Consider the following 24,264-nt stretch of genomic DNA (forward strand, 5'->3'; position numbering starts at 1 on the left):
TCTAATCAAGAAGTGGAAAATGAGGGGTTCTGTTGAAACCAAACCATGCTCAAGTAGACCAACTAAAATTTAAGCCACAACTGCCAGGAAAATTGTTCGGGATGCAAAGAAAATCCCACAAATAACTTCAGGTGCAATACAGGACTCTCTGAAAACATGTGGTGTGGCTGTTTTAAGATGCACAATAAGGAGGCATTTGAACAAAGATGGGCTGCATGGTTGAGTTGTCAGTAGAAAGCCATTACTACGCAAATGCCACAAGGTATCCCACTTACAATATGCCAAACAGCACAGAGACAAGCCTCAAACCTTTTGGCACAAAGTAATTTGCAGTGATGAGACCAAAATTGAGCTTTTTTGCCACAACCATAAATGCAACATTTGTAGAGGAGTCAACAAGGCCTATGATGAAAGATACACCATTCCTACTGTGAAACATGGAGGTGGATCGCTGATATTTTGGGGATGTGTGAGCTACAAAGACACAAAATTTGGTCAAAATTGATGGCAAGATGAATGCAATATGTTATCAATAAATACCGGAGGCACATTTTGTATTCATCAGCAAGGAAATTGCGCATGGGTTGTACTTGGACATTCCAACATGACAATGATCCAAAACACCAAGGCCAAGTTGACCTGTCATTGGCTACAGCAGACTAAAATGAATGTTCTGGAGTGGCCATCTCGGTCTCCTGACCTCAATATCATTGAGCCACTCTGGGGAGATCTCAAATGTGCAGTTCATGCAAGACAGCCCAAGAATTTACAGGAACTGGAGGCTTTTTTGCCAAGAGGAATGGGCAGCTTTACCAACTGAGAAGATAAAGAGCCTCATCCACAAATACCACAAGACTTCAAGCTGTCATTGATGTTAAAGGGGGCAATACACGTATTAAGAACTAGGGTATGTAGACTTTTGATCAGGGTCATTTGGGTAGTTTCTGTTGTGATTATGATTTTAAAAAGAGAAAACACAGTTGATTGATAATAAATGGCTTTAGCCAAACACTAACCATGAGTGAAAAAAGTTTGTGTTATTCATATTCTCTGAAAAATGGCCAAGAAATCATAAATTCTGCCAGGGTATGTAAACTTATGCGCACAACTGTGTGTGTGTGTATGTATATGTATATGTGTATGTGTGTGTGTGTGTATGTGTGTATATATATATATATATATATATATATATATATATATATCTCTATCCACTTCCCGGCCCATAGCAGATGACAGCCGGGCAGTGGTTCAGCTATCCTGACTGGGCGTCATATGACGTCCAGCAGGATAACATAACATGCCGCCACGCATCGCGGCGTTGGTGTGTCAGTCTGACACAACGCTCCACCAATCTTGCTAAAGAGCCTCCGGCGGAGGCTCTTTACCATGTGATCAGCCGTGTCCAATCACGACTGATCACGATGTCAATAGGAAGAGCCGTTGATCAGCTTTTCCTCACTCGTGTCTGACAGACGCGAGTAGAGGAGAGCCGATCGGCGGCTCTCCTGACGGGGGGGGGGGGGGGGGTCTGCGCTGAGCCCCTCCTCAGATGACCACACTGGACCACCAGGGAGAGGGGCAACTTGGATGGCCAGGTATGTACCCCATGGCCATCCACATGTGGCCAATCAGTGCCCACAAATGGGCACTGATTGGCACCAGTATATTGCAGTGATGCCCAGCAATGCCACCCTTAGGGTCATCAGTGCCACCCATTAGTGTCATCAGTGCCACCCATTAGTGTCATCAGTGCCACCCATTAGTGTCATCAGTGCCACCCATCAGTGTCATCAGTGCCACCCATCAGTGTCCATCGGTGCCACCCATAAGTACCCATCAATGCCACCTACGAGTGCCCATCAGTGCCGCCGTATCAGTGCCCGTCATTGAAGAAGAAAACATACTTATTTACAAAAATTTTTTACAGAAACAAAGAAAAACTTTGTTTTTTTTTTTCAAAATTTCTGGTCTTTTTTTATTTGTTGCACAAAAAATAAAAAACGCAGAGGTGATAAAATACCACCAAAAGAAAGCTCTATTTGTGGGAACAAAATTATAAAAAAATTGTTTGAGTACAGTGTAGCATGACCGCACAATTGTCATTCAAAATGCGACAGTGCTGAAAGCCTAAAATTGGTCTGGGCGGGAAGGTGTCTAAGTGCCTGGTATTGAAGTGGATAGATATATATATATATATATCTATATCTATATAGATATATATATAGATATATATCTATATAGATATAGATATATCTATATATATATATATATTAATACAGTGTTGACGGAAAGTATTCAGACCCCCTTAAATTTTTCACTCTGTTATATTGCAGCCATTTGCTAAAATCATTTAAGTTAATTTGTTTTCCTCAATATTGTACACACAGCACCCCATATTGAAAAACACAGAATTGTTGACATTTTTGCAGATTTATTAAAAAAAGAAACTGAAATATCACGTGGTCCTAAGTATTCAGACCCTTTGCTCAGTATTTAGTTGAAGCACCCTTTTGATCTAATACAGCCATGAGTCTTTTTGGGAAAGATGCAACGATTTTTTCACACCTGGATTTGGGGATCCTCTGCCATTCCTCCTTGCAGATCCTCTCCAGTTCTGTCAGGTTGGATGGTAAAACATTGGTGGACAGCCATTTTTAGGTCTCTCCAGCGAGGCTCAATTGGGTTTAAGTCAGGGCTCTGGCTGGGCCATTCAAGAACAGTCATGGAGAAGCTTCCGTCGGGCCACTCTGTCATAAAGCCCCGATTGGTGGAGGGCTGTAGTGATGGTTGACTTTCTACAACTTTCTCCCATCTCTCGACTGCATCTCTGGAGCTCAGCCACAGTGATCTTTGGGTTCTTCTTTACCTCTCTCACCAAGGCTCTTCTCCCACGATAGCTCAGTTTGGCCAGACGGCCAGCCCTAGGAAGGGTTCTGGTCATCCCAAACGTCTTCCTTTTAAGGAATATGGAGGCCACTGTGCTCTTAGGAACCTTAAGTGCAGCAGCAAATTGTAACCTTGGCCAGATCTGTACCTTGCCACAATTCTGTCTCTGAGCTCTTCAGGCAGTTCCTATGACCTCATGATTCTCATTTGCTCTGGCATGCACTGTGAGCTGTAAGGTCTTATATAGACAGGTGTCTGGCTTTCCTAATCAAGTCCAATCAGTATAATCAAACACAGCTGGACTCAAATGGAGGTGTAGAACCATCTCAAGGATGATCAGAAGAAATGGACAGCACCTGAGTTAAATAAATGAGTGTCACAGCAAAGGGTCTGAATACTTAGGACCATGTGATATTTCAGTTTTTCTTGTTTAATAAATCTGCAAAAATGTCAACAATTCTGTGTTTTTCTGACAATATGGGGTGCTGTGTGCACATTAATAAGGGAAAAATGAACTTAAATGATTTTAGCAAATGGCTGCAATATAACAGAGTGAAAAATTTAAGGGGGTCTGAATACTTTCCATCCCCACTGTGTGTATGTATGTGTGTATAATCTCACAAAAGTGAGTATACCCCTCACATTTTTTTAAATTGAGCATCTATGGGGCATCTGCTAATGGAAGGTGGAGGAGCGCAAGGTCTCTAACATACACCAGCTCCGTGGTGTCATCATGGAGAAGTGGAAGAGGACTTCAGTGGCAACCTATGAAGCTCTGGTGAACTCCATGCCCAAGAGGGTTAAGGCAATGCTGGAAAATAATGGTGGCCACACAAAATATTGACACTTTGGGCCCAATTTTTGGGCATTTTCACTCAGAGGTGTACTCACTTTTGTTGCCAGAGGTTTAGACATTATTGGCTGTGTTGAGTTATTTCAAGGGACAGCAAATTTACACTGTTATACAATCTGTACACTAATTTTACATTATAGCAAAGTGTAATTTCTTCAGTGTTACATGTAAAGATATAATAAAATATTTTCAAAAATGTGAGGGGTGTACTCACTTTTGTGAGATACTGTGTGTGTGGCACTACCCCTGCAGAAGCCGCTTGAGTATGATTGCTTAATCTGCCTATCAACCCCAATAACAGTCCGAGCCCCCCTCTGGCACACCTGGCAATAGTGTAAGTGCAATGAAAAACACACATGTTTATAAGACACAAATTGTCTTTACTGCTAGATTTCCGTGAAATAGCAACAGACAATAGCAGTATGAGTTTTGAATGGATTAGTTGAAAAGCAGTAACGGGGATCAAGAGCAAAATAGCTCAATATTCTATCAGGCTGCTTTCGGGGGACTCCTTTTAAGTGAATAACCCCTTGAGCAGAGGTGAACATACAAGAATAACATTATAAGACTGCTCACTTCAATATATTAACCACCAACTTCAATTAGAATGGGCTATGAGAGTCCAGGCAGGCAGAGGGCAGAGGAATGGCTTTATCCCCTGTTTAGTTCTCTCCCTTCTTCACCCTAGCACCACAGTCCCAACAGGCCTGTTCAAACACCATACCTGATTTAGTGCACTGAATTTACCCACCTAAATCTGAAGTCCTGATGTGTAGATAGGGCCCTCTGTCTTTAAAGTGGATGTAAACCCGAAATTTTTTTTTTTTTTTTTATATCATGCTGTAGAGTATATCATTTGAGCCCAGTCTTGCCACACAGAGTTAATCCATCTCTGAGCAATTCTCTTTTATTGTTCAGTGAGACAATTCTTGACAAATTGAGAAAAACTTTGTCAAATACTCCCCCTTGCTGTGAGTGACAGGTGATTTACATATCGTGCACTAGCCTAAGACACATACAGTGTTTTTTAATTCCCTCCCCCACTCCTTTCTTCAGCAGCTCTGCAAGGATTGGCTGTTCCACACCTCAACATGATTTGGCATACTGAAGTCATGTGGTTACTTTCCTGTCTTTTCACTGGATGTTAGAGATCATAGCAGAAGTTCAGTGTTAGAAATACACAGGGGAGTGTAGAGGTGGGCGGGGAGTCTGACATCACGACTCCACCCACCGAGCTCCAGACAACAGACTCACCCACAGAAACTTCAGTTTTTCTGGTCTCATAACAGACAGAGGGGAGACATTTGACAGGTAAAGATACATGCAGGAGGCATGTATATCCTTATAGATAACCCCTATGGCAATAGTTTAGAAAAGATGACATTGGGTTTACATCCACTTTAAGAGTCTTTCGGTGGTGCACTTTATCGCTTTTCAGTGTATTAAACAACATACAAAGGCCTCAGTGAAAAGAGAGGACACAAATGGAGTTGGTAATCTTCAGTTACATCTGGCAGATACTATCACTGCCAGGCAAAGTGTAAAGGCATCATGGATTCTCCTAATTGGCTAAGGCAGAGTAATAGGAGCAGTTCAGTGTTCTGGCTTAGGGAGGCTAGAGCAAGTGCCCTCTTACCAATCCTGTGTCCAGAGGCCCAGGGAGGAAATACTGTGAAACCCGATCCTTGTGGTTGCTTGATTCACCACCTCCTCACAAAAACACTACGCTGTCAGGGACGCCTGAAGATGCACCTGAGGTCTTCTCTTTAACACTGCATGTCTGCAGCCGACCTCGGAGCTATAACGGGAACGATCACACAGACCCAGGCTTGCAGCACTCTTCCACAGCATTGGGATGGCATTGAGGAGCTCCAGGCTTCTTCAGAAAAAAATAAAATTAACAACAACAACTACAACTACTGTAGCTGCTGACTTTTTTAATATTAGGACACTTACCTGTCCACGAATCCAGCGGTGTCTTAACCCGAGACGATTTTTCAATTGGCTCTCGGGTGCTGCTGGTGCCATCTCAGCTAGGGGAAAAACCTGCAGTGAAGCCCTGCGGCTCCCTACTACGCGTGCGTGAAGCGCGCTGCACTTTGTGAATGGCCCAGCAGCGGGGAAGGAGGAGGGCTGAACTTCCGACTGAGTTTGCGACGGCAAACCCTGAAAGGGTGCCAAATGTGGCAGTGGAGGATGCAAACAAGCGGAGCTTCCCTTTTTTGAGACGCTGTATACAAGTTTAAAATCGTTGTAAACTCTTACAGACCACTTTTACCTACAGGTAAGCCTAGCTTAAGGCTTACCTGAAGGTGCAAGAAATATCTCTTAAACCTACACGGTTTAGGAGATATTTGCAAAACACAGGCACTGATGTTTACGGCGCATGCACTGTAGACAACGGAGCGCAGGCGCACTGAGCATGCTGTTTCTAACGGCGATCGTGCCGTTGGTGGCGGCTCCCGCCCGCTTGCACGGGAGTGACATCATGGCTCCGGCCAGTCACGGCGCTGGAGCCAGCATACCCAGAAGTCACCCTGGGAGATATGGTGATGGAGGAGGGGAACGAGGACCGCTTCGGGGGGCTTCGATCTCGGGTAAGTAATTTATAATGAGCTAGTATGCTATGCATACTAGCTCATTATGCCTTTGTCTTGCAGGGTGTTTATTTTTTTTTCCAGAGGGTTTACTTCCTCTTTAAAACATCAGGATGTTATCTCTACCACTAAGAGAGCATTGGATGTCCATACTGGCCTTTAAAACTGAAAAAAGCTAGTAATGGCTTTATTAGATCTAGCTATGACAAATAACTATTTCTGGCATGAGGGCTCTTATTATAATCAAATTAAGGGTGTAGCCATGGGGGCAAAATATGCCCCTAGTGTAGCTAACCTCCTGCTTAGCCAGTGGGAAGAACAGACTATATTCAATGAGAACCTTCCAGAGATCACTCTCTACAAGCGTTACTTTGACGAAATCGTAATTTTATGGCATGGCACTATGGATAACCTATCTAGGTTTCTCGCTAAAATAAATGTTAAATGTTAAAGCTGAGTTCCACCCATTTAAAAGTCAGCAGCTACAAAAAGTGTCAGACACAATAATCAGACACTCACCTGTCCCACAGTCCAGCAATGTGGGCTTATGAAGCCCGCTCCTCTCCACGGCACCGGCATTCTAACTGTGGGCGCCTAGCTGTGGCTTCACATGCGCAAGCCGCACTGTGAATGGCCAGACAATCTTCTGGAACCTGTCACATGTCCCAGAAGATTGCAGGGAGAGAGGGGGGAGAGGTGACCTTCCTTCCGGCTTGGGATTTGTACCAACTTGGCTTCTTAGATCTGGTGCTCACCAGATTTAATGGAGGTGTAATCACCAAAACTTTCTTTGGAGACTGATATGAATGGGTATATCCCTACAGTTAGTTGCCATCACCCCAAGTGGTTGGGGGCAATCCCCAAGGGGCAATTTGTGCGCATTTGACGGAATTGCGCTAATTTATATGATTATGTCCAACAATCTGAACTTGTGGTAAATGGATTTAAAGAAAAGGGTTACTATGATGATCTATTAGCACCCATTCAGGCATAAGTAAGAAATATGGACCGACAGTGCATATTGGAAGATTAAACCAAAAAGCTCCAATAATTATATGAATAATATAGCATTCCTGACGGATTGCTTGAACATATTGTCAGAAGACATTGGACTATTTTGTTGAGAGATAAGACTTTGTTTGGGGAGCAGGTTTTTTCCCCAAACAACCTACATTCATTTATCGAAGGGCACCAACCTTAGAGCGGAATTCCACCCAAAAAATGGAACTTCTGCTTTAAATGCAGGTGACCCCCTGACATGCCACATTTTGGCATGTCAATTTTTTTTTTTTGGGGGGGGGGTGGGGAGAGACACCCGATACCCTCTTTTTAGAGGCATCCAGCTCCCAGGTCCTCCCGGGGCTCCGCGGCACTGGAGGGAAGATGACCTATGCCCCCTCCCTCCCTGGAATCTTCTGGGACATGTCACAGGTCCCAGAAGATTGTCCGGCCATTCACAGCGCACCTCGTGCATGTGCAATGCATGCCCAGCTGTGAAGCCACAGCCAGGCGCCCACAGTAAGAATGCCGGAGCCTCGGAGAGGAGCCAGGCTTCGTACGCCCGCATGGACCGTGGGACAGGTGAGTGTCCAATTTTATTAAGTCAGCAGCTACACTTTTTGTAGCTGCTGACTTTTCATTTTTTTTTGGCAGGACTCCGCTTTAAGAAACAACATTTCCCCAAATATTTATAATCCACCCAAAAAGATACGCACCTGTTTAGATACCATGGGTTTTTACCATTGTAAAAGGTGCAAAGCTTGTAGGACAACAAGATTTATGAGTAGGAAAATTGAAACTTTCAAATTCCATAGTACTGGTAAACAATTCAAAATTGATACATTTATTTCCTGTGATTCCACTCACCTAACTTGCCTAATTTCTTGTCCTTGTGGGCTCCAATATGTGGGGCGCACGGCCAGGAAATTGGGGACAAGAATAAACGAGCATCTGAATAATATAAAGAAAGGGTTTCCTAAACATAGTCTATCGAATCATTTCAGAACCCACCACAATAGAGACCCTAGTTTGGCCTCATTTTGTGGAATTGATAGGGTTGAGTCGGGGGAGGATGTAACATGAGACAGAATGGATTTTTTAATTAAATGCCCTTTATCCTGCAGGTATCAATGTGGATATTGATTAAAATTTTTACATTTCAAACTATTGATTGTTACATGTTCCAATCATGCTTCAATTTCACATTTTTTGGGCATTAATGTCTGACCAAATTCTTGAGTTGGGATGTATTATTATTTTTAGCCATAAGATGGCGTAATTTCCATTTTATATATATATATATATATATATATATATATATATATATATATATATATATATATATATATATATATATATATATATATATATATGGCGCTTTTTAGTTACATAGTGGTTCTCACTCAGTTAGTTTATCGTGATTCCACTAGAGGGTGTAGCATCTATTGGTCTTAGTTCATAACCCTTAAGGGGTTGTTTGGGAATAATTAAATTAAATATTCTACTTTTTATATAGTTTATAATTTAACATATGAGTAGCTGATAAGGTATTTGTACATTGGTATGTTCGTTTTTTAGACTGGCTAATGAGCCGTCTGAGAGAATTGAAGTGGATTGGACATCCAAGTTATGGCGATTTTGTATTTTAACTAGGAAGAAGTGACAAGTTCAATCACACGACCACTGATGATGTCAGACACTGAGGAAAGCGTCATGTCGGGCAGTGTGTGACACGTCACTTTCGCCATCTCTCTGGAACGCGATCGGCGTGGCTGCTTGTTTTTAATGAGCTTTGAAAGATCTTCTACATTGTAGTAGATGCGGCGTGTAGAGGTACCTAGGCTGTTTATGTTGGTGCTAGCATTTAACACTTTCTAATGTGAGTAGGCATTTTTACATCTACCTGCATTTATCCCCGTTTTCAAAGTTATTATGCTACGATCCTTATGTTTTTCTCCTGAGTATGATTGCCTAAAAGTTTTCTGAGATTAAGGAACCATCAACTTCTACATTGCTAGCTATAGTGAACCCCACTGCTCCTTAGGGGTGCCAGTCGATGAGTGGTGGTGAATTTGAACTTTCTATGCACGGTTTGGAGGTGGATCATCGTTTGTTTCACTTCTTACCATTATCTTTTTCAATAGACTGGTAGCATCTTCTTCATCGCAATGATTGGACTTTTCTTGTGTTCTGCAAAATTTATTAAAATGGTACATTATTATTTTTTTTTTTTAATGAATTGGTTGTAATACATGAACCGTTAAGGTCTATATGTATCATTAGAGTAGGTGTGCACATTAATGATCCTTATGAGGTAGCGCCATACCTTTTTTACATACACCTTTACATTGTATTATATTTTTTTATTGCAAAGAAAATAAGTTACAAACTGCACTATGAGGAGCTCTCTTTTCTCCTTGACGTATGTGATTCACTATACCCTCACCCTGCGGGTGTTTATCGATCTGGGCCGTTTCACTGGAAGATGCATCTTTGCTACACATGCCTATTGTGACTACCTGTGATGGGTGTCCTATATGTCTGGTGAGTAGGATGTTTGCCTAGGGGCTGGTGAAAGAAGGCATCTTTTTTGTTTTATCCACATTTATGAACTACTAAGAAGATTTGCTTAGCTCTCACTTGATTGGAGACATCTGGTGGTGGTGTATGGACATTTTAAACACTACAGTTCCATAATGGTATTTAGCACCTAACATATGTTGGTTTGCACAGGTTTTGTTTATGAATAGGAGCGTGGTATGAAAATATTGTTTGTTTTCTCTTAAACTTGATGACTTGCATAAGAATGATCCCCTTACTTGCTTTTACTGCTTGGTAATATGGCATAATATTTGACCAGATTTGATGGCATCATATATCAAATTTGTTGTGTAGATGATCAGTTTTCACAACTCTTCTATTAGCAAAGACGTTGCTACACATTCAAGCAAATAGGGAGGTGCCGCAAATACCACGTAAACTGCGTGCAACTCGTTTGTTCGCAAAAATGGGGTCAAAACAGGTGGTGAGGAGGCATTGTTTCCTTACTGGCTGTCAGTAGCCTCTGAAACATGTTCAGGCTCCAGTGGAAAGGGAACGCACATCTAAATCTACCTGCATTATTAGTTGGAGAGAGATGTAGGTAATGCTGCTAAAATACAAAAATATAAAAAATATTAAAACTTAGAACCTATGAATCCTAGCTAATACAAGTATGCTTTGTCTATTTTGATTTTTTTACCCCCCCCCCAAAAAAAACTCTTGCTCTCATTTCCACATTTTACATACATATTGCAATATTTATTGTTTACTTCTCTGTCCTGCTGTGTAGGTATTTGTGAAAATAAACAGGAAGTACCAATTTGCAAAGTTTGCTGTGAAGGAAAATTGGATAATTGATATGTACTCTGCTGGACAAAAAGAAAAAAAAAAAAAAAGGTGGAAACAGACCTTTTTTCAGTAAATTTAAAAATGTCAGGGATTGTTTCAGCAACTCTTATTTTTTATTTTTTTTCATTCCTTTTACTGTGTTTTTGCTTGTACCTAAACGGCCAAGTCTGGAAGAAAAGCTGTGGCAGGTACCAGTACTGTGTGATCTGGAAGTGTTGGCTTTCATACTACTTCATAGTTAGAGATTTGCTGTGATGTGATGAACCTATTATATGGCCAGGTGGCCTGATTCGTTGCAAAAATTTGTTCTTTTGTGTTTTTTTTATTTAACATCTCTATCTTTTAAAAAAGAACTCCCTAGAATTGTATAAGGTGTGACTGATTCACCTCACAGTGGAGCCCAAGTATGCAAAGGCTGGAGTTTTCTAAACTATGGCATCCTCCACATACTTTTTAAAATGTCTTTTTTTTATGCCTGTACATGCACAACATAGTCTGGTAGTGGGCTCGGCTCAAATACAGGACATTCACATGTAACGCAAGACCAGTTGCCTTATTTTATGTACTATATTTGCAGATCAGAACTTCCCAAAAATGATATACAGAAACCGTGTTCAACCTTTTTACTGCAGCTGTGTGTTAGACATCATTAGAATCCCAGGCACCCATGAATTTAATTATTTTAACGTACAGAAGTGGTTATTAAAGGGACAGTTGGGATAGAAATACTACTTCCTGGAGTTCTTCTTTAAATCTAAATACTCCATATTGTGTATCTGTTGTACACTAAATGGCATGTTTCTTTTAAAGTAATGTGCAATGTAGCAAATAGTTAATGATCTTAAAGATTTAATCTAAAACCTGGTGGTGTTTTTAATTTGTAGACCGAGGCAATGATAATTGGCTAATTCGATATGAAAGTCAAGAGGAATATATGGAAGGCTCGGAGAAAGCTGCTGACTTCCAAGTGTCTAAGGTATGATTTTATGTTGCGAGAGTTTTGCTGCAAACATAATTTTTTTTACTAATCAGACACCTTTCATTTTTGTACAATATGTATTGTAATTTACTCATTTTTATTAATAAATGGCTGCTTATATTAGAAAAGTAAAGTAACCACTTAAAGATGAAGTAAACCCTGGTGGGTTTTTCTTCCTTTCTTCTTCCCTGAAAAGTAAAGGCATATAAATGTGCTAGTATGCTTCTCATACTAGCACATTGTGACACTTGCGTGCAAACAAAGCCCTCGTCGTCCCCGCCGCAGGCCGCATCCAGCTTCGCCCATCTTCCTCCAAGGCCGCAGACTCCGGCTGTGTGACTTAAATTATGTTTTCTTCACATGGCATTCTAATGCTTTCTGTGTTTTGATTTTAGGATTGGACTGATAAAGAGCCTGTTATAAAAATTGCAGCAATAGATAATGGTCTGGCATTCCCATTCAAACATCCTGATGAGTGGAGAGCATGCAAGTATTTCTTTTATCTTCTGAATGGATTTCTGACTAGTTATTACATGAATTCATTACTCTGGTAGCACTGTTTTTAATTAATTATTTTTTTTTGGGAGGGGGGGGGGGGGGGGGGGGGAGTAAAATACACTTAAAACCCAATTTTTGTTTCCAGTTAACCACTTAAATCCGCAGCACAGCGGCCCAGGGATAGGGGCTACTTGTCTCGGTGCCATTTTAAACCAACGGTAGTGATTTGCAGGTCCCTGTGGGGTTAGACGCTGGAACCATTGGTTGCCTTTGACTGCTGGCATCCAGTGCTATGGTTGCCCAAGAGCTGAAATAAAAATAAATGGATATATTGTTTAAGGCATCGTGTAAGTTGCATCGATTAGACTATCATTTTCAACACCCCTAATTAATTATATAATTAGGGGTGTTGAAAATAGTGTAATTGATGCATCATGATGCAGCCTTTAAATGATTCTGCATCGATACAGAGAATGACTGCATTGCTATTTCATGAATTACGTAATCGCTCCTGTCAGTTCCCTCCCTCCCTCCCTCCTCTCCCTCCCTCCTCTCCCTCCCTCCCTCCTCTCCCTCCCTCCCTCCTCTCCCTCCCTCCCTCCCTCCTCTCCCTCCTCTCCCTCCCTCCTCTCCATCCCTCCCTCCTCTCCATCCCTCCCTCCTCTCCATCCCTCCCTCCTCTCCATCCCTCCCTCCTCTCCATCCCTCCTCTCCATCCCTCCCTCCTCTCCATCCCTCCTCTCCATCCCTCCCTCCTCTCCATGTTCTGGTCACACTGTGTATCCAGAGCTGTGACACAGCTTGGATCTAGAATGCCTGATGGCCAGTGTAACAAAGCCTCACCTCCTGGACCAGCTCCTATGATAGACAGCCAGGGCTTTTTTTCCTCAGAGAATAGGTGCAGAAGCTCCTCCGAATCACCCTTTACCCACATCTGAGTACTGTTCCTTGGTTTTGCACTTTACCCACCTCCCCAGTACTACCCCTTTTAAAAAAAAAATACAGAACCAAGTATCATTGTGCTGTGCTAAGTCATTTGTATGGAATTTGTTCCCTGTCCCCTCCCCCAGCAACAAATGATTCCCAACAGCCCGCATCGATAGACCCTCCAGCAGCCAGAAACGCTCCTTCAACAGTAGATCCCTCCCAGCAACAATTGACCCCTGCAAAATAAGAAACACCCCAGGAACGATAGACCTTCCCAGCAACAATAGATTCCCCAGCAGCTAGCATCAATAGATCCACTAGCAGCCAGCAACAAAGACCCCTCCTTCAACAGTAGATCCCTCCCAGCAATGATTGACACCTCCCCCAGCAACAATAGATTTGCCATGAGCAACAGAAGACCTCCCCAGAAACAATAGATCCCCCAGCAGCCAGCAACAATAGACCCTCCAGCACCCCTTGCCATTACATACATTAAGTTCTGGAGGTGCCGGAACTGCTCCCCCCCGCGTTCCTGCTGAAAAAAAAGCCCTGTAGACCGCACACTGATCCAATGCCTGGAAATTGAATCAGTGTGACGTCTATCATAGGAGCCGGTCCAGGAGGTGGAACTTGTTGACAGTGGCCGCCGGGCAATTCAAATCCAAAAATCCAAGCTCAGTGTCACAATGGGAGATCCCCGCTCTGTGTGATCCAGCTGACTCTCCTCCTGATTCCTCCCTGAGTTCCCCATGCAGTGACAGGCTGCACTGATGAGGCTGCCCTGATGGGCACTGATATGCTTTATATTAATATTAAAGTTGTTGTTAATATTTTTGTAACTTAATTCTGCATAAAACATTTAAGAGATAATTTTATGAGGGCGTGTTTAGGGGCAGGCTAGGGCAGCTGGTGGCGAGTAATTCCTAAGACCCGGCTAGTAGCTCTATTCACTCACAGCTGTCAAAAAGAAACAACCATCCACATGTTTATCAACATCACTCTGATGTGCTGGGAGATAAAAGGAAACGTAACATTTAGTTATTTTAGATCGGGCATCACTAAATGGCAGGCCAAATGCCGACGGCATCACGTTTCCATTTGGACCACTGCGGTACCGCCATTTAGCAGCCTTTTCTTCTCCCTGCCATCGCTCTCTAATCATCACAGAGCCGACGGCAGGAGTATTTGAATCGATGGAGCATATTTCTATACAAGTATACATTGCCACGGAGGCCTGCCACTACTGAGCCACGTTAAATGCAATATGTTGTCACCAACGTGGGAGTTTTCAGCCGTTGACAGCCAGAGTGTGCTCCCATTTGGGATCTGCCATATTCCTACCAAGTGATGAAGGCATACTTACAGTATGTGTCTGGGAGAGGTAGCTTAACACATTGATGCAGTTTTTACCATGCCATCACTGTCTGTGAAACTCATCACTGAATTTACACTTTTGTTAAAAATTTTGTATTTAATTTTCCCCCCTAATTTTGCTGCCAATTGCATTTTGAAAAAAAACGGGGTTCACAGTACAAGTTGTATCCCTTGCCAAAAACCTTGAGGGGCCTACTGATCAGAAATAGTCATTTTGGAGTAGTTTCTGGGGTCATGCCACTCCTGTATATGCAATATAGTGCCAAATAACGGATGTGCCAGTTTTCAACCTTTTGACAACAGAATTCCCTCCCTGCCATGTTCATACCATGTGACATAGACATACTTATGTGGTGTTCTCATGTATAGCAGTAGGAGAATAAAGTATTTCATAACATCATTTCCTACAGTACATAAAGGAAAAATGAAAAAGAACTAAAAACAATAATTTTCCATTTTTATTTTTTTGCTTTAATTTCAAGTAACCTTAAAGTGGTTCTAAAGCTAAAAGTTTTATTTTTTTTTTTTTTTTAGTTTTTATTTCTAACCAATTAAAAAAAAAATTTCAAGACTGGCTAGGTTGACTGCAAATAAAAGCTGCAGTTGTAAGACGATCATCACATGTCCAAAACCTGAAAAAAGCCCTGAGATACAAGGGGGTTTATATGGGTTTAATGTGCGGAGACTCAAGTGGGTAAACAGATCTTACAAACCTAGGGAGCAGAAAAAATATTTTAATTGCCTTACTTCTGTATGGTGCTCCACAGAGCATTGCTATGGCTTAGCCAAATTGTGGGCTGGTGATGTGATTACACAAGTAAAATGCTTAAGGATTTAAGTTTTTTTTTTTTTTTTTTTTTTTATGCCTGTTGTGGGGAAGAATTAAAGCGCAGTTCCAGCTGGACCCATGTTTATTAAAAGTCAGCAGCTACAATAAGTGTAGCTGCTGACATTTAATGAACACACTCGCCTATCCCACGGTCCAGCGATGCAGCCGCCCGAAGCCTCCGTTCTATCCCCCGCCTGTCTGCGGCGCCGGCACCACTACTGTGGGCACCCAGTTGTGACAGCTTGCGGCTTCACAGCTGGGTGCTCACTGCGCATGTGCGAGTCGCGCTGCACGTCGTGAATGGCCAGGCAAACTTCTGGGGCCTGTGACGTGTCACAGAAGATTGCAGGGAGGGTGGAGTTGTCTAGGCGGTTCAGGCGGAAGTGAGAGCTTGGGTACCTGCCAAAACTAGGTACCCCCCCCCCCCCCAAAAAAAAAATAAAAAATGACATGCCAAATGTGGCATGTCAGGATACCTTAAAGCGAAAGTTCCACTTTTGGGTGGAACTCCGCTTTAAGGATATGTTAAGTTGTGTTGTCTTCTTTTTAGCTAACCCATGGTGCTTTGGCCATGTTTAATTGTATAGCACAGAATTTTAGTTTTCTTTTTTTAAACTAGTATAAAACTAGGTTTCATGAAGAGGTAATGATGCTATGGTTATAAAGTATATCCCTGTACTTTCTGAAAGCTTCCATACTAGAAGATCTTAGAACTTCAGGTGCAAGGTAGCAATATGCTACCCTAGACCGCAAACCCCAGCAGCAGGTTCTATGGAACTAGGTTTTTACAATATATCCATAAACTATGCTAATTCCTTTTTACATGTGATATGTACTAAATGTAGAACCTCCTCCTTCCTGCGTACGATGTAATGCTTCATTGTTTACTGAATTTTCCATTTAATAAAAAAAAAAACATATTATTGAAAAATTATGACACGTCTGCTTAAATAAACTTACCAAAAGTTACTAGTTTTGCTGTTGCACTGCTAGTTCCTACCACCATCAAAGATGGTATTTCCTCCACCAACAATGATAGCAGAGTTTAGCAGATAGGAAGACTTATATACAGTATCTCACAAAAGCGAGTACACACCTAACATTTTTGTAAATATTTTATTATATCTTTTAATGTGGCAACACTGAAGAAATGACACTTTGCTACAATGTAAAGTAGTGAGTGTACAGCTTGTATAACAGTGTAAATTTGCTGTCCCCTCAAAATAACTCAACACACAGCCATTAATGTCTAAACAGCTGGCAGCAAAAGTGAGTACACCCCTAAGTGAAAATGTTCAAAAGTGAGTACACCCCTAAGTGAAAATGTTCAAATTGGGCCCAAAGTGTCAATATTTTGTGTGGCCACCATTATTTTCCAGCACTGCCTCAACCCTCTTGGGCATAGAGTTCACCAGAGCTTTACAGGTTGCCACTGGAGTCCTCTTCAACTCCTTCATGATGACATCACAGAGCTGGTGGATGTTCCCTCAATGAACTGTAGCTCCCAAATGCCAGCAGCACTCATGCAGCCCCAGACCATGACACTCCCACCAGCATGCTTGACTGTAGGCAAGACACACTTGTCTTTATACTCCTCACCTAGTTGTTGCCACACACGCTTGACACCATCTGAACCAAATAAGTTTATCTTGGTCTCATCAGACAACAGGACATGGTTCCAGTAATCAATTTCCTTAGTCTGCTTGTCTTCAGTAAACTGTTTGCAGGTTTTCTTGTGCATCATCTTTAGAAGAGGCTTCCTCCTGGGATGACAGCCATGCAGACCAATTTGATGCAATGAGCGGCGTATGGTCTGAGCACTGACAGGCTTACCCCCCCCCCCACCCCTTCAGCAATGCTGGCAGCAGTCATACATCTATTTCCCAAAGACAACCTCTGGATATGATGCTGAGCATGTGCACTCAACTTCTTTGATTCACCATGGCGAGGCCTGTTCTGAGTGGAACCTGCCCTGTTAAACCACTGTATGGTTTTGGCCACCGTGCTGTAGCTCAGTTTCAGGGTCTTGGCAATCTTCCTATGGCCTAGGCCATATTTATGTAGAGAAACCATTCTTTTTTTTTTTTTTTTTTTTTTTAGATCCTCAGAGAGTTCTTTGCCATGAGGTGCCAGGTGCCATGTTGAACTTCCAGTGACCAATATGAGAGAGTGAGAGCGATAACACCAAATTTAACACACCTGCTCCCCATTCACAGCTGAGACCTTGTAATGAGTCACATGACACCGGGGAGGGAAAATGGCTAATTGAGCCCAATTTGGACATTTTCACTTAGGGGTGTACTCACTTTTGTTGCCAGCAGTTTACACCCCAAAATACATTCTGCTACTCTTCCCGAGTATGGCGATACCACATGTGTGAGACTTTTACACAGCCTGGCCACATACAGAGGCCCAACATTGAAGTAGTACCTTCAGGTGTTCTAGGAGCATAAATTACACATCTCATTTCATTCCTACCTATCACACTTTTTTGAAGGTCCTTGAGCACCAGGACAATGGAATTGCCCACAAAATGACCCCATTTTGGAAAACAAATACCCAAATATATATTCTATGAGGCATGGGCTGCACATAGGTACTCGGGTACTCTGATGAGCTGCAGACAGGTACTCGGTTACTCTGATGAGCTGGTGACAGGTACTCAGTTATTCTGATGGGCTGGTGACAGGTACTCGGTTACTCTGATGGGCTGGTGACAGGTACTCGGTTACTCTGATGGGCTGGTGACAGGTACTCGGGTACTCTGATGGGCTGGTGACAGGTACTCGGGTACTCTGATGGACTGTGACAGGTACTCGGGTACTCTGATGGACTGTGAAAGGTACTCAGATGAACTGTGACAGGTACTTTGATGGGTGGTGACAGGTCCTCTTTATTGGGGTGGGGGGCAATCAGTGTGATTGGTGTACACTGTAAGCGGTAACAAGATGTTACCGCAATCTCCTCGCACACGATCGGTGTCTGAGGAGGAGAACCCGGTAACATCTCGTTACCACGGTTTGTTGACATTTAGTGATCGGCTGTGAAAGGATCACAGTCAATCAAGTGGTAAACAGCCGCCGGCCAATGGCTGTTTACCAGCGTCGGCGACGAGCAGTGTTCCCGGGAACATGCCGCCACCGACGTGCACGCGCAGCGCGCTTGAGATCGCGTGCATGCGCCTTGCAAAGTGGGGCGGTACCACCTGTGATCGGCAGTGATAATGTGGTAAACAGCCATGCCCAATGGCTGTTCGCCCCCCCTCGGTGACGAGCGGTTGTCTCAGGACATGCTGCCACCGAAGGAACAGGGATGCATGCACACGATCGCGCACATTCCCTGTTTAAATGGAGGGCCGTCATATGCCGCCCTCCCAGAACGAGAGCCGCGCTGCCTACCTGTCATATTCACATCAAGAAGTGCTTCACCACCTTAAGAAAAACTTGCTTACCGGATGGCAAGCAAAATAGGCATGTGGCTATAGCCCAGCCAAGGCCTTTAGCTTGCACGGAAGATCTTTAGGAGCGATTGTCAAAGGATGAATGACTATAATATTTCTTACACACTGACACGTGAAGTCTGACTCTTTCAGCAGAGGACACAAAAAGAAAAACTGGCCATAGTGTAATATTGTCTGATATTTTATTTATAAAAAAGGTAATGCACTTACATTTGGTAGGTATTAAAATTGCGTATAAAAAACAGAGCCGGTCGGCTCGCAACAATCGCCTGTCGTCCTAGTAAGACAGCGTGGTGACGTCAACGCGTACCCTCCTCCAGACTCGTTTTGTCATACGTGACGTTGTCAATGGGGGAACGGGCAGCTTATTGACTCACCACCTTATAAACAAAGCCAAACCTCGTTCTGAGTCTCAAATGTTAGGCCACAAATGCCATATTAAATATGGGCAGCCCTTCCCCTTTAACAAGAAAAGCAGCCCAAACGTAATTAAGAGTACGAGTAAATGATCGTAAAAATAAAACATAAATAAAAGGTGGTAAACTAACAACCTAAAACCTCACTTTAAACTTAAACCACATAGCCTGATGAAAGGCACCAATATATCTTATTAACCTCTTCATGGACTATGATGAATAAATCGGTGACTAATGTTAAAAAAAACTTTATACCCAAATTGAATTAAAAAATATGTGAATAATACGCCAAATACTAAAATTTGATCATTTACATGAACCAAATATATAATTAGTTCTAAATTGACTCTAATTGTGTAAATTAAATTACCAAATTAAGTATTTAATAATAATTATTGTAAATAAGATGATAAATAGTGATAAATTAATAGTGAAACCAGTAAACCCCCATAAACCATTATTTAAATCAATTATTTATCATTATTTTATCATTTGTAAATAATATAAAAACTAAAAAAATATTTTAATCAATTAAATATATATAAAAATATATCTTAATAGAAAATATATAACTAGTTAGGCCTACATGTGTGGGCCTAACTACGGTATTTATATATTTTCTATTAAGATATATTTTTATATATTTAGTTGATTAAAAAATGTTTTTGTTTTTATATTTACAAATTTGATTTAAATAACGGTTCATGGGGGTTTACTGGTTTCACTATTAATTTATCACTTTATTTATCTTGTTTACAATAATGAATTATTTAATAATTAATTTGGTAATTTTAACTTGCACTAAGGGATTTAGAGCTAATTTAGAACTAATTATATATTTGGTTCATGTTAATGATCAAATTTCAGTATGGGGTGCCTAATTTGGTGTATTCAGATAATTCACATGTTTTTGAATTAAATTTGGGTATAAAGTTTTTTTTTTAACATTAGTCACTGATTTATTCATCATAGTCCATGAAGATGTTAATAAGATATATTGGTGCCTTTCATCGGGCTATGTGGTTTAAGGTGAGGTTTTCAGTGGTTAGTTAACCACCTTTTATTTATGTTTTATTTTTACAATCATTTATTCATACTCTTAATTACGTTTGAGCCACCTTTCTTGTTAAAGGGGAAGGGCTGCCCATATTTAATATGGCGTTTGTGGCCTAACACTTGAGACTCAGAATGAGGTTTGGCTTTGTTTATAAGATGGTGAGTCAATACGCTGCCCGTTCCCCGTTAATAACGTCGCGTATGACGAAACGCGTCTGGGAGAGGGTACGTGTAGACGTCGCCACGCTGTCTTACTCGGAGGATGGGCGCTTGTTGCGAGCCGGCCAGCTCTGTTTTTTTTATCCGCAATTTTAATACCAAATGTAAGTGCATTACCTTTATTTTATAAATAAAATATCAGACAATATTACACTATGGCCAGTTTTTCTTTTTGGGTCCTCTGCTGAAAGAGATGGTCACAGACTTCACAACGTGGCAGTGTGTAAGCGATATTATAGCCATTTATCCTGTGGCAATCGTGCAAGCTAAAGGCCTTGGCTGGGATATAGCCACATGCCTATTTTGCCTGCTATCTGGTAAGCAAGTTTTTCTTAAGCTGGTGAAGCACTTCTTGATGTGAATCACTGTGGTGCCAATGGGATAAGGATTTACCCTACTACTTTCAAATATGCGAATATACCATTATGATACTCAATCAAGGATCCTTTTGCAACAATTTGGACTAATTTAGTGCAGCTTCTCATATCTATTTGCTGTGTATCTCACTTTAAGCTGCTGCTTTTTTGTTTTATTTTTGCCTACACATTAGCACGCTTTTTTACTTTATTTACTGACGCAGAACAGACAGACAGGCAGAGAGGGGGGAGAGAAGAGCAGGGCTGCGGATGACGGATGACAAAGGCAGGTAAACTCAACAGCCATGATAAACGGAGGTCAGTTTACAGGGGGGAGGTTCAGCCAGGTTTTTAGGTGATGGAAGAGGCCAAATGACACAGCACAAGCACTGTGCTATTCATGTTTTAAGGGAAAAGGATCTTTGTTACTGTAAAAAAAAAAATCTTTAAGTAATGGCAGAATCATAGAACAGTATAAAATAAAGAGTGATTTATAATCCAGAACCTGTTTGTACTCCATGTAATAACTAAAGATGCATGATTATTCAAAGAACTTTTAGGGCCACAGACCTGCTTCTGTGAGCAGTTCCCCGTGCTTCTCAATTAAATTTGGCATATATTTTTCTTCTCTAGATCCATTCCTCTGGGCATGGCTTCCACAAGCTAAAGTTCCTTTTAGCCAGGAGACAAGAGACCTCATTCTTCCACGTATCTCCGATATGAACTTTGTGCAGGATCTTTGTGAAGATCTTTATGAGCTGTTTAAAGTAAGCACACGTTCATTTATTCATCGCGTTTCCTTATAGCAGAAGTATTCTGTTACATACATTTTTTAATACTAATCTTCACAACTTGTATTTCTCCTGTAGACGGATAAGGGATTTGACAAGGCAACATTTGAAAAACAGATGTCTGTAATGAGAGGGCAGGTATGTCTGTATGCAAGCAGCGAGAATTGGTGTTTTTACATGTGTGAGACCCTTAAAGTGATATTAAAGTACATTTTTTTTGTTTGTTTACTTAACAAATCTGTTATAGTTACCTGCTCTGTGCAGTGGCTTTGCACAGAGCAACCTCGGTCCTCTTCTTCTTGGGTCCTCTAGTGGCTCTCCTGGCTCTACTCTCCTGCAAGCTTGCTGTGGGGGCACCTGAGCCGTTGCTCTGCATGTCCATTCAGACATGGAGCTGTGGCTCGGCCCCGCCCCCTCGCTTTTCCCATTGGCTTACTGGCTGTGATTGATAGCAGCGGGAGCCAATGAGGAGGGAGAATCTCCAGAGAGCCGAGACTTTTGTGCATATTGCTGGATTGCAATAGGGCTCAGGTAAGTATTCGGGGGGGGGGGGGGGGGGGGGTGTGCACACAGGTTTTTTTTTTTTTTCTTCATGCGTAGAATACATGAAGGTAAAAACCTTGGGCCTTTAGAAGCACTTTAAGTAAACCTTTCAAAAAGTGTGTAAATGGCAATGCTGGTGTGATAAAATATATATAAAACACAAAGCGCTGTGATGCTAAATAGCTGATAATTACACATAAAACCAAGTGAGGCTGCTATCAAAAGAGAGTGTTTTCAGAGTCACTTAAAAAGAATAGATAATGATATTTGAAGCGCTTCACAATGTGCATGAAAATGAATATATAAGAATAAATATAAATAGTCAAATAAATCCAGCGGTGAGTAAAAATTCCTATAAAATCCAGCAATCAAAATAGTGTAAAATTATAAAAAAATATAAGAAATTAGTGACACCAAATGTGTAAAAAATTCACATAAAAAATCCACATAAAAATAAATATATAGGGATGTATTCAGAAGGTTCAATTATACAGGTGTAGAATCCTGATTGGTATAGAGCTTTTGATCACTAGCAAAGCTGTTTAAAAACACTTGCTTAATTAAGGTGCTCATTGATAGTACCAATGTGTTTTTTGCTTCTATTCACAACCAATGTGAGAATCATAAACAGGCAGATAAGAGAAAAAAACAATCATTGTGCAATAGTTAGGATACCAAGGTACACAGGCAAACTTCAATCCACTCTTGTGTGCCTTATAATGATAAGGCATATGCAGGTTTTACTATAGCAGTCAGCCGCCTTAGACAGGAGCAGATTCAGTGCAGTACACTGTGTGATACTGCTGATCTGCACAGAGCTTCCTTGGCTCCTCCCACGCGTTACATCACAGTCACGTGACTTTTTCAATACCAATCAGGATTCTACACCTGTATAATTGAACCTTCTGAATACATCCCTATATATTTATTTTTATGTGGATTTTTTATGTGAATTTTTTACACATTTGGTGTCACTAATTTCTTATATTTTTTTATAATTTTACACTATTTTGATTGCTGGATTTTATAGGAATTTTTACTCACCGCTGGATTTATTTGACTATTTATATTTATTCTTATATATTCATTTTCATGCACATTGTGAAGCGCTTCAAATATCATTATCTAATGCTGGTGTGATGCTAGCTTTATGGGGTGTCTACAAGTACCTTTGTTTGCCAAGGAAAGTCTCTGGGTCCTTGCAGGACTCAACGGTGACGCAGCAGAACAGAGAAAAGAACAATTGGGGAGCAGTGTTAATTTTAGTCTTAGGACCAAAATGGCATTTTGATTTTAGTCCCATTTTAGTCTTCTGCAATTGTTTTAATTTTAGTTGTATTTAGTCGACTAAATCTTCAGTACATTTTAGTCGACTAAAATCTCCAGTACATTCCAGTAATTGCAATTTAGTTTTAGTCATAGTCTTTTGACTAAAATGGCATTTTAGTTTTAGTCTCATTTTAGTCTTTTGACTAAAATGGCTTTTAGTTTTAGTCGTATTTTAGTCATCTCAATTGTTTTAGTTTTAGTTGACTAAAATAGTATTCATTTAGTTGACTAAAATGTTTTAGTCGACTAAATTAACACTGTTGGGGAGCCACAGGTATCTATGCTGGCTCCTTCCGCTGACCCCCTACATCACAGCCACCCCATGGCGAAAGTGTTACATTACAAAGATGCTTTCTGAGAATACATTGTTGGAATAGATGAAAGGTAGAAGAAACAGGCTGCTGGAGAGGTAAGTACGCAGGTATAGCAGGGACCTGCTGCCATTTCAGTCTGTCAAGGCCTTGGACTGATAACCGTCAGGGAGGAGGCTAGGCTTCATGCCACTTTGAACAGTAATCAAGACAAAGTGTACAGCCTGAGTTTCAGGACACTTCCCAGGCATACGGGAATTTAAATATAAATCAATTATGAAGCTTGGAAGGGTGGGAGAGGGGACAGGTAAGCATATGAATGCATTGCTGCTTTGTAACCTTAACCATTTATAAACCAAGTGGCAATAGGAGGTGGTTCAGCACTTAATTGTGTACTTTTAAAAATTGCTGTACAAAAGTTAAGCCAGCACCTGAACAAAGGGTATTCCTG

At 41.3% G+C, this 24,264-nt stretch overlaps 1 protein-coding gene across 1 annotated transcript in view; it reads left to right on the forward strand.

The window, feature by feature from the left end:
• PI4K2B (phosphatidylinositol 4-kinase type 2 beta) overlaps positions 1-24,264 on the forward strand; it is a 99,454-nt gene that overhangs the window by 69,784 nt on the left and 5,406 nt on the right. The window contains exons 6-9 of the mRNA XM_073602473.1: positions 11,610-11,701; positions 12,100-12,190; positions 21,473-21,606; positions 21,709-21,768. Of these exons, the coding sequence (XP_073458574.1) occupies positions 11,610-11,701; positions 12,100-12,190; positions 21,473-21,606; positions 21,709-21,768 (377 nt within the window). The remainder of the gene's footprint in view (positions 1-11,609; positions 11,702-12,099; positions 12,191-21,472; positions 21,607-21,708; positions 21,769-24,264) is intronic.

This window comes from Aquarana catesbeiana, linkage group LG10 (genome assembly GCF_042186555.1).
Source record: "Aquarana catesbeiana isolate 2022-GZ linkage group LG10, ASM4218655v1, whole genome shotgun sequence".
Classification (NCBI taxonomy): domain Eukaryota; kingdom Metazoa; phylum Chordata; class Amphibia; order Anura; family Ranidae; genus Aquarana; species Aquarana catesbeiana.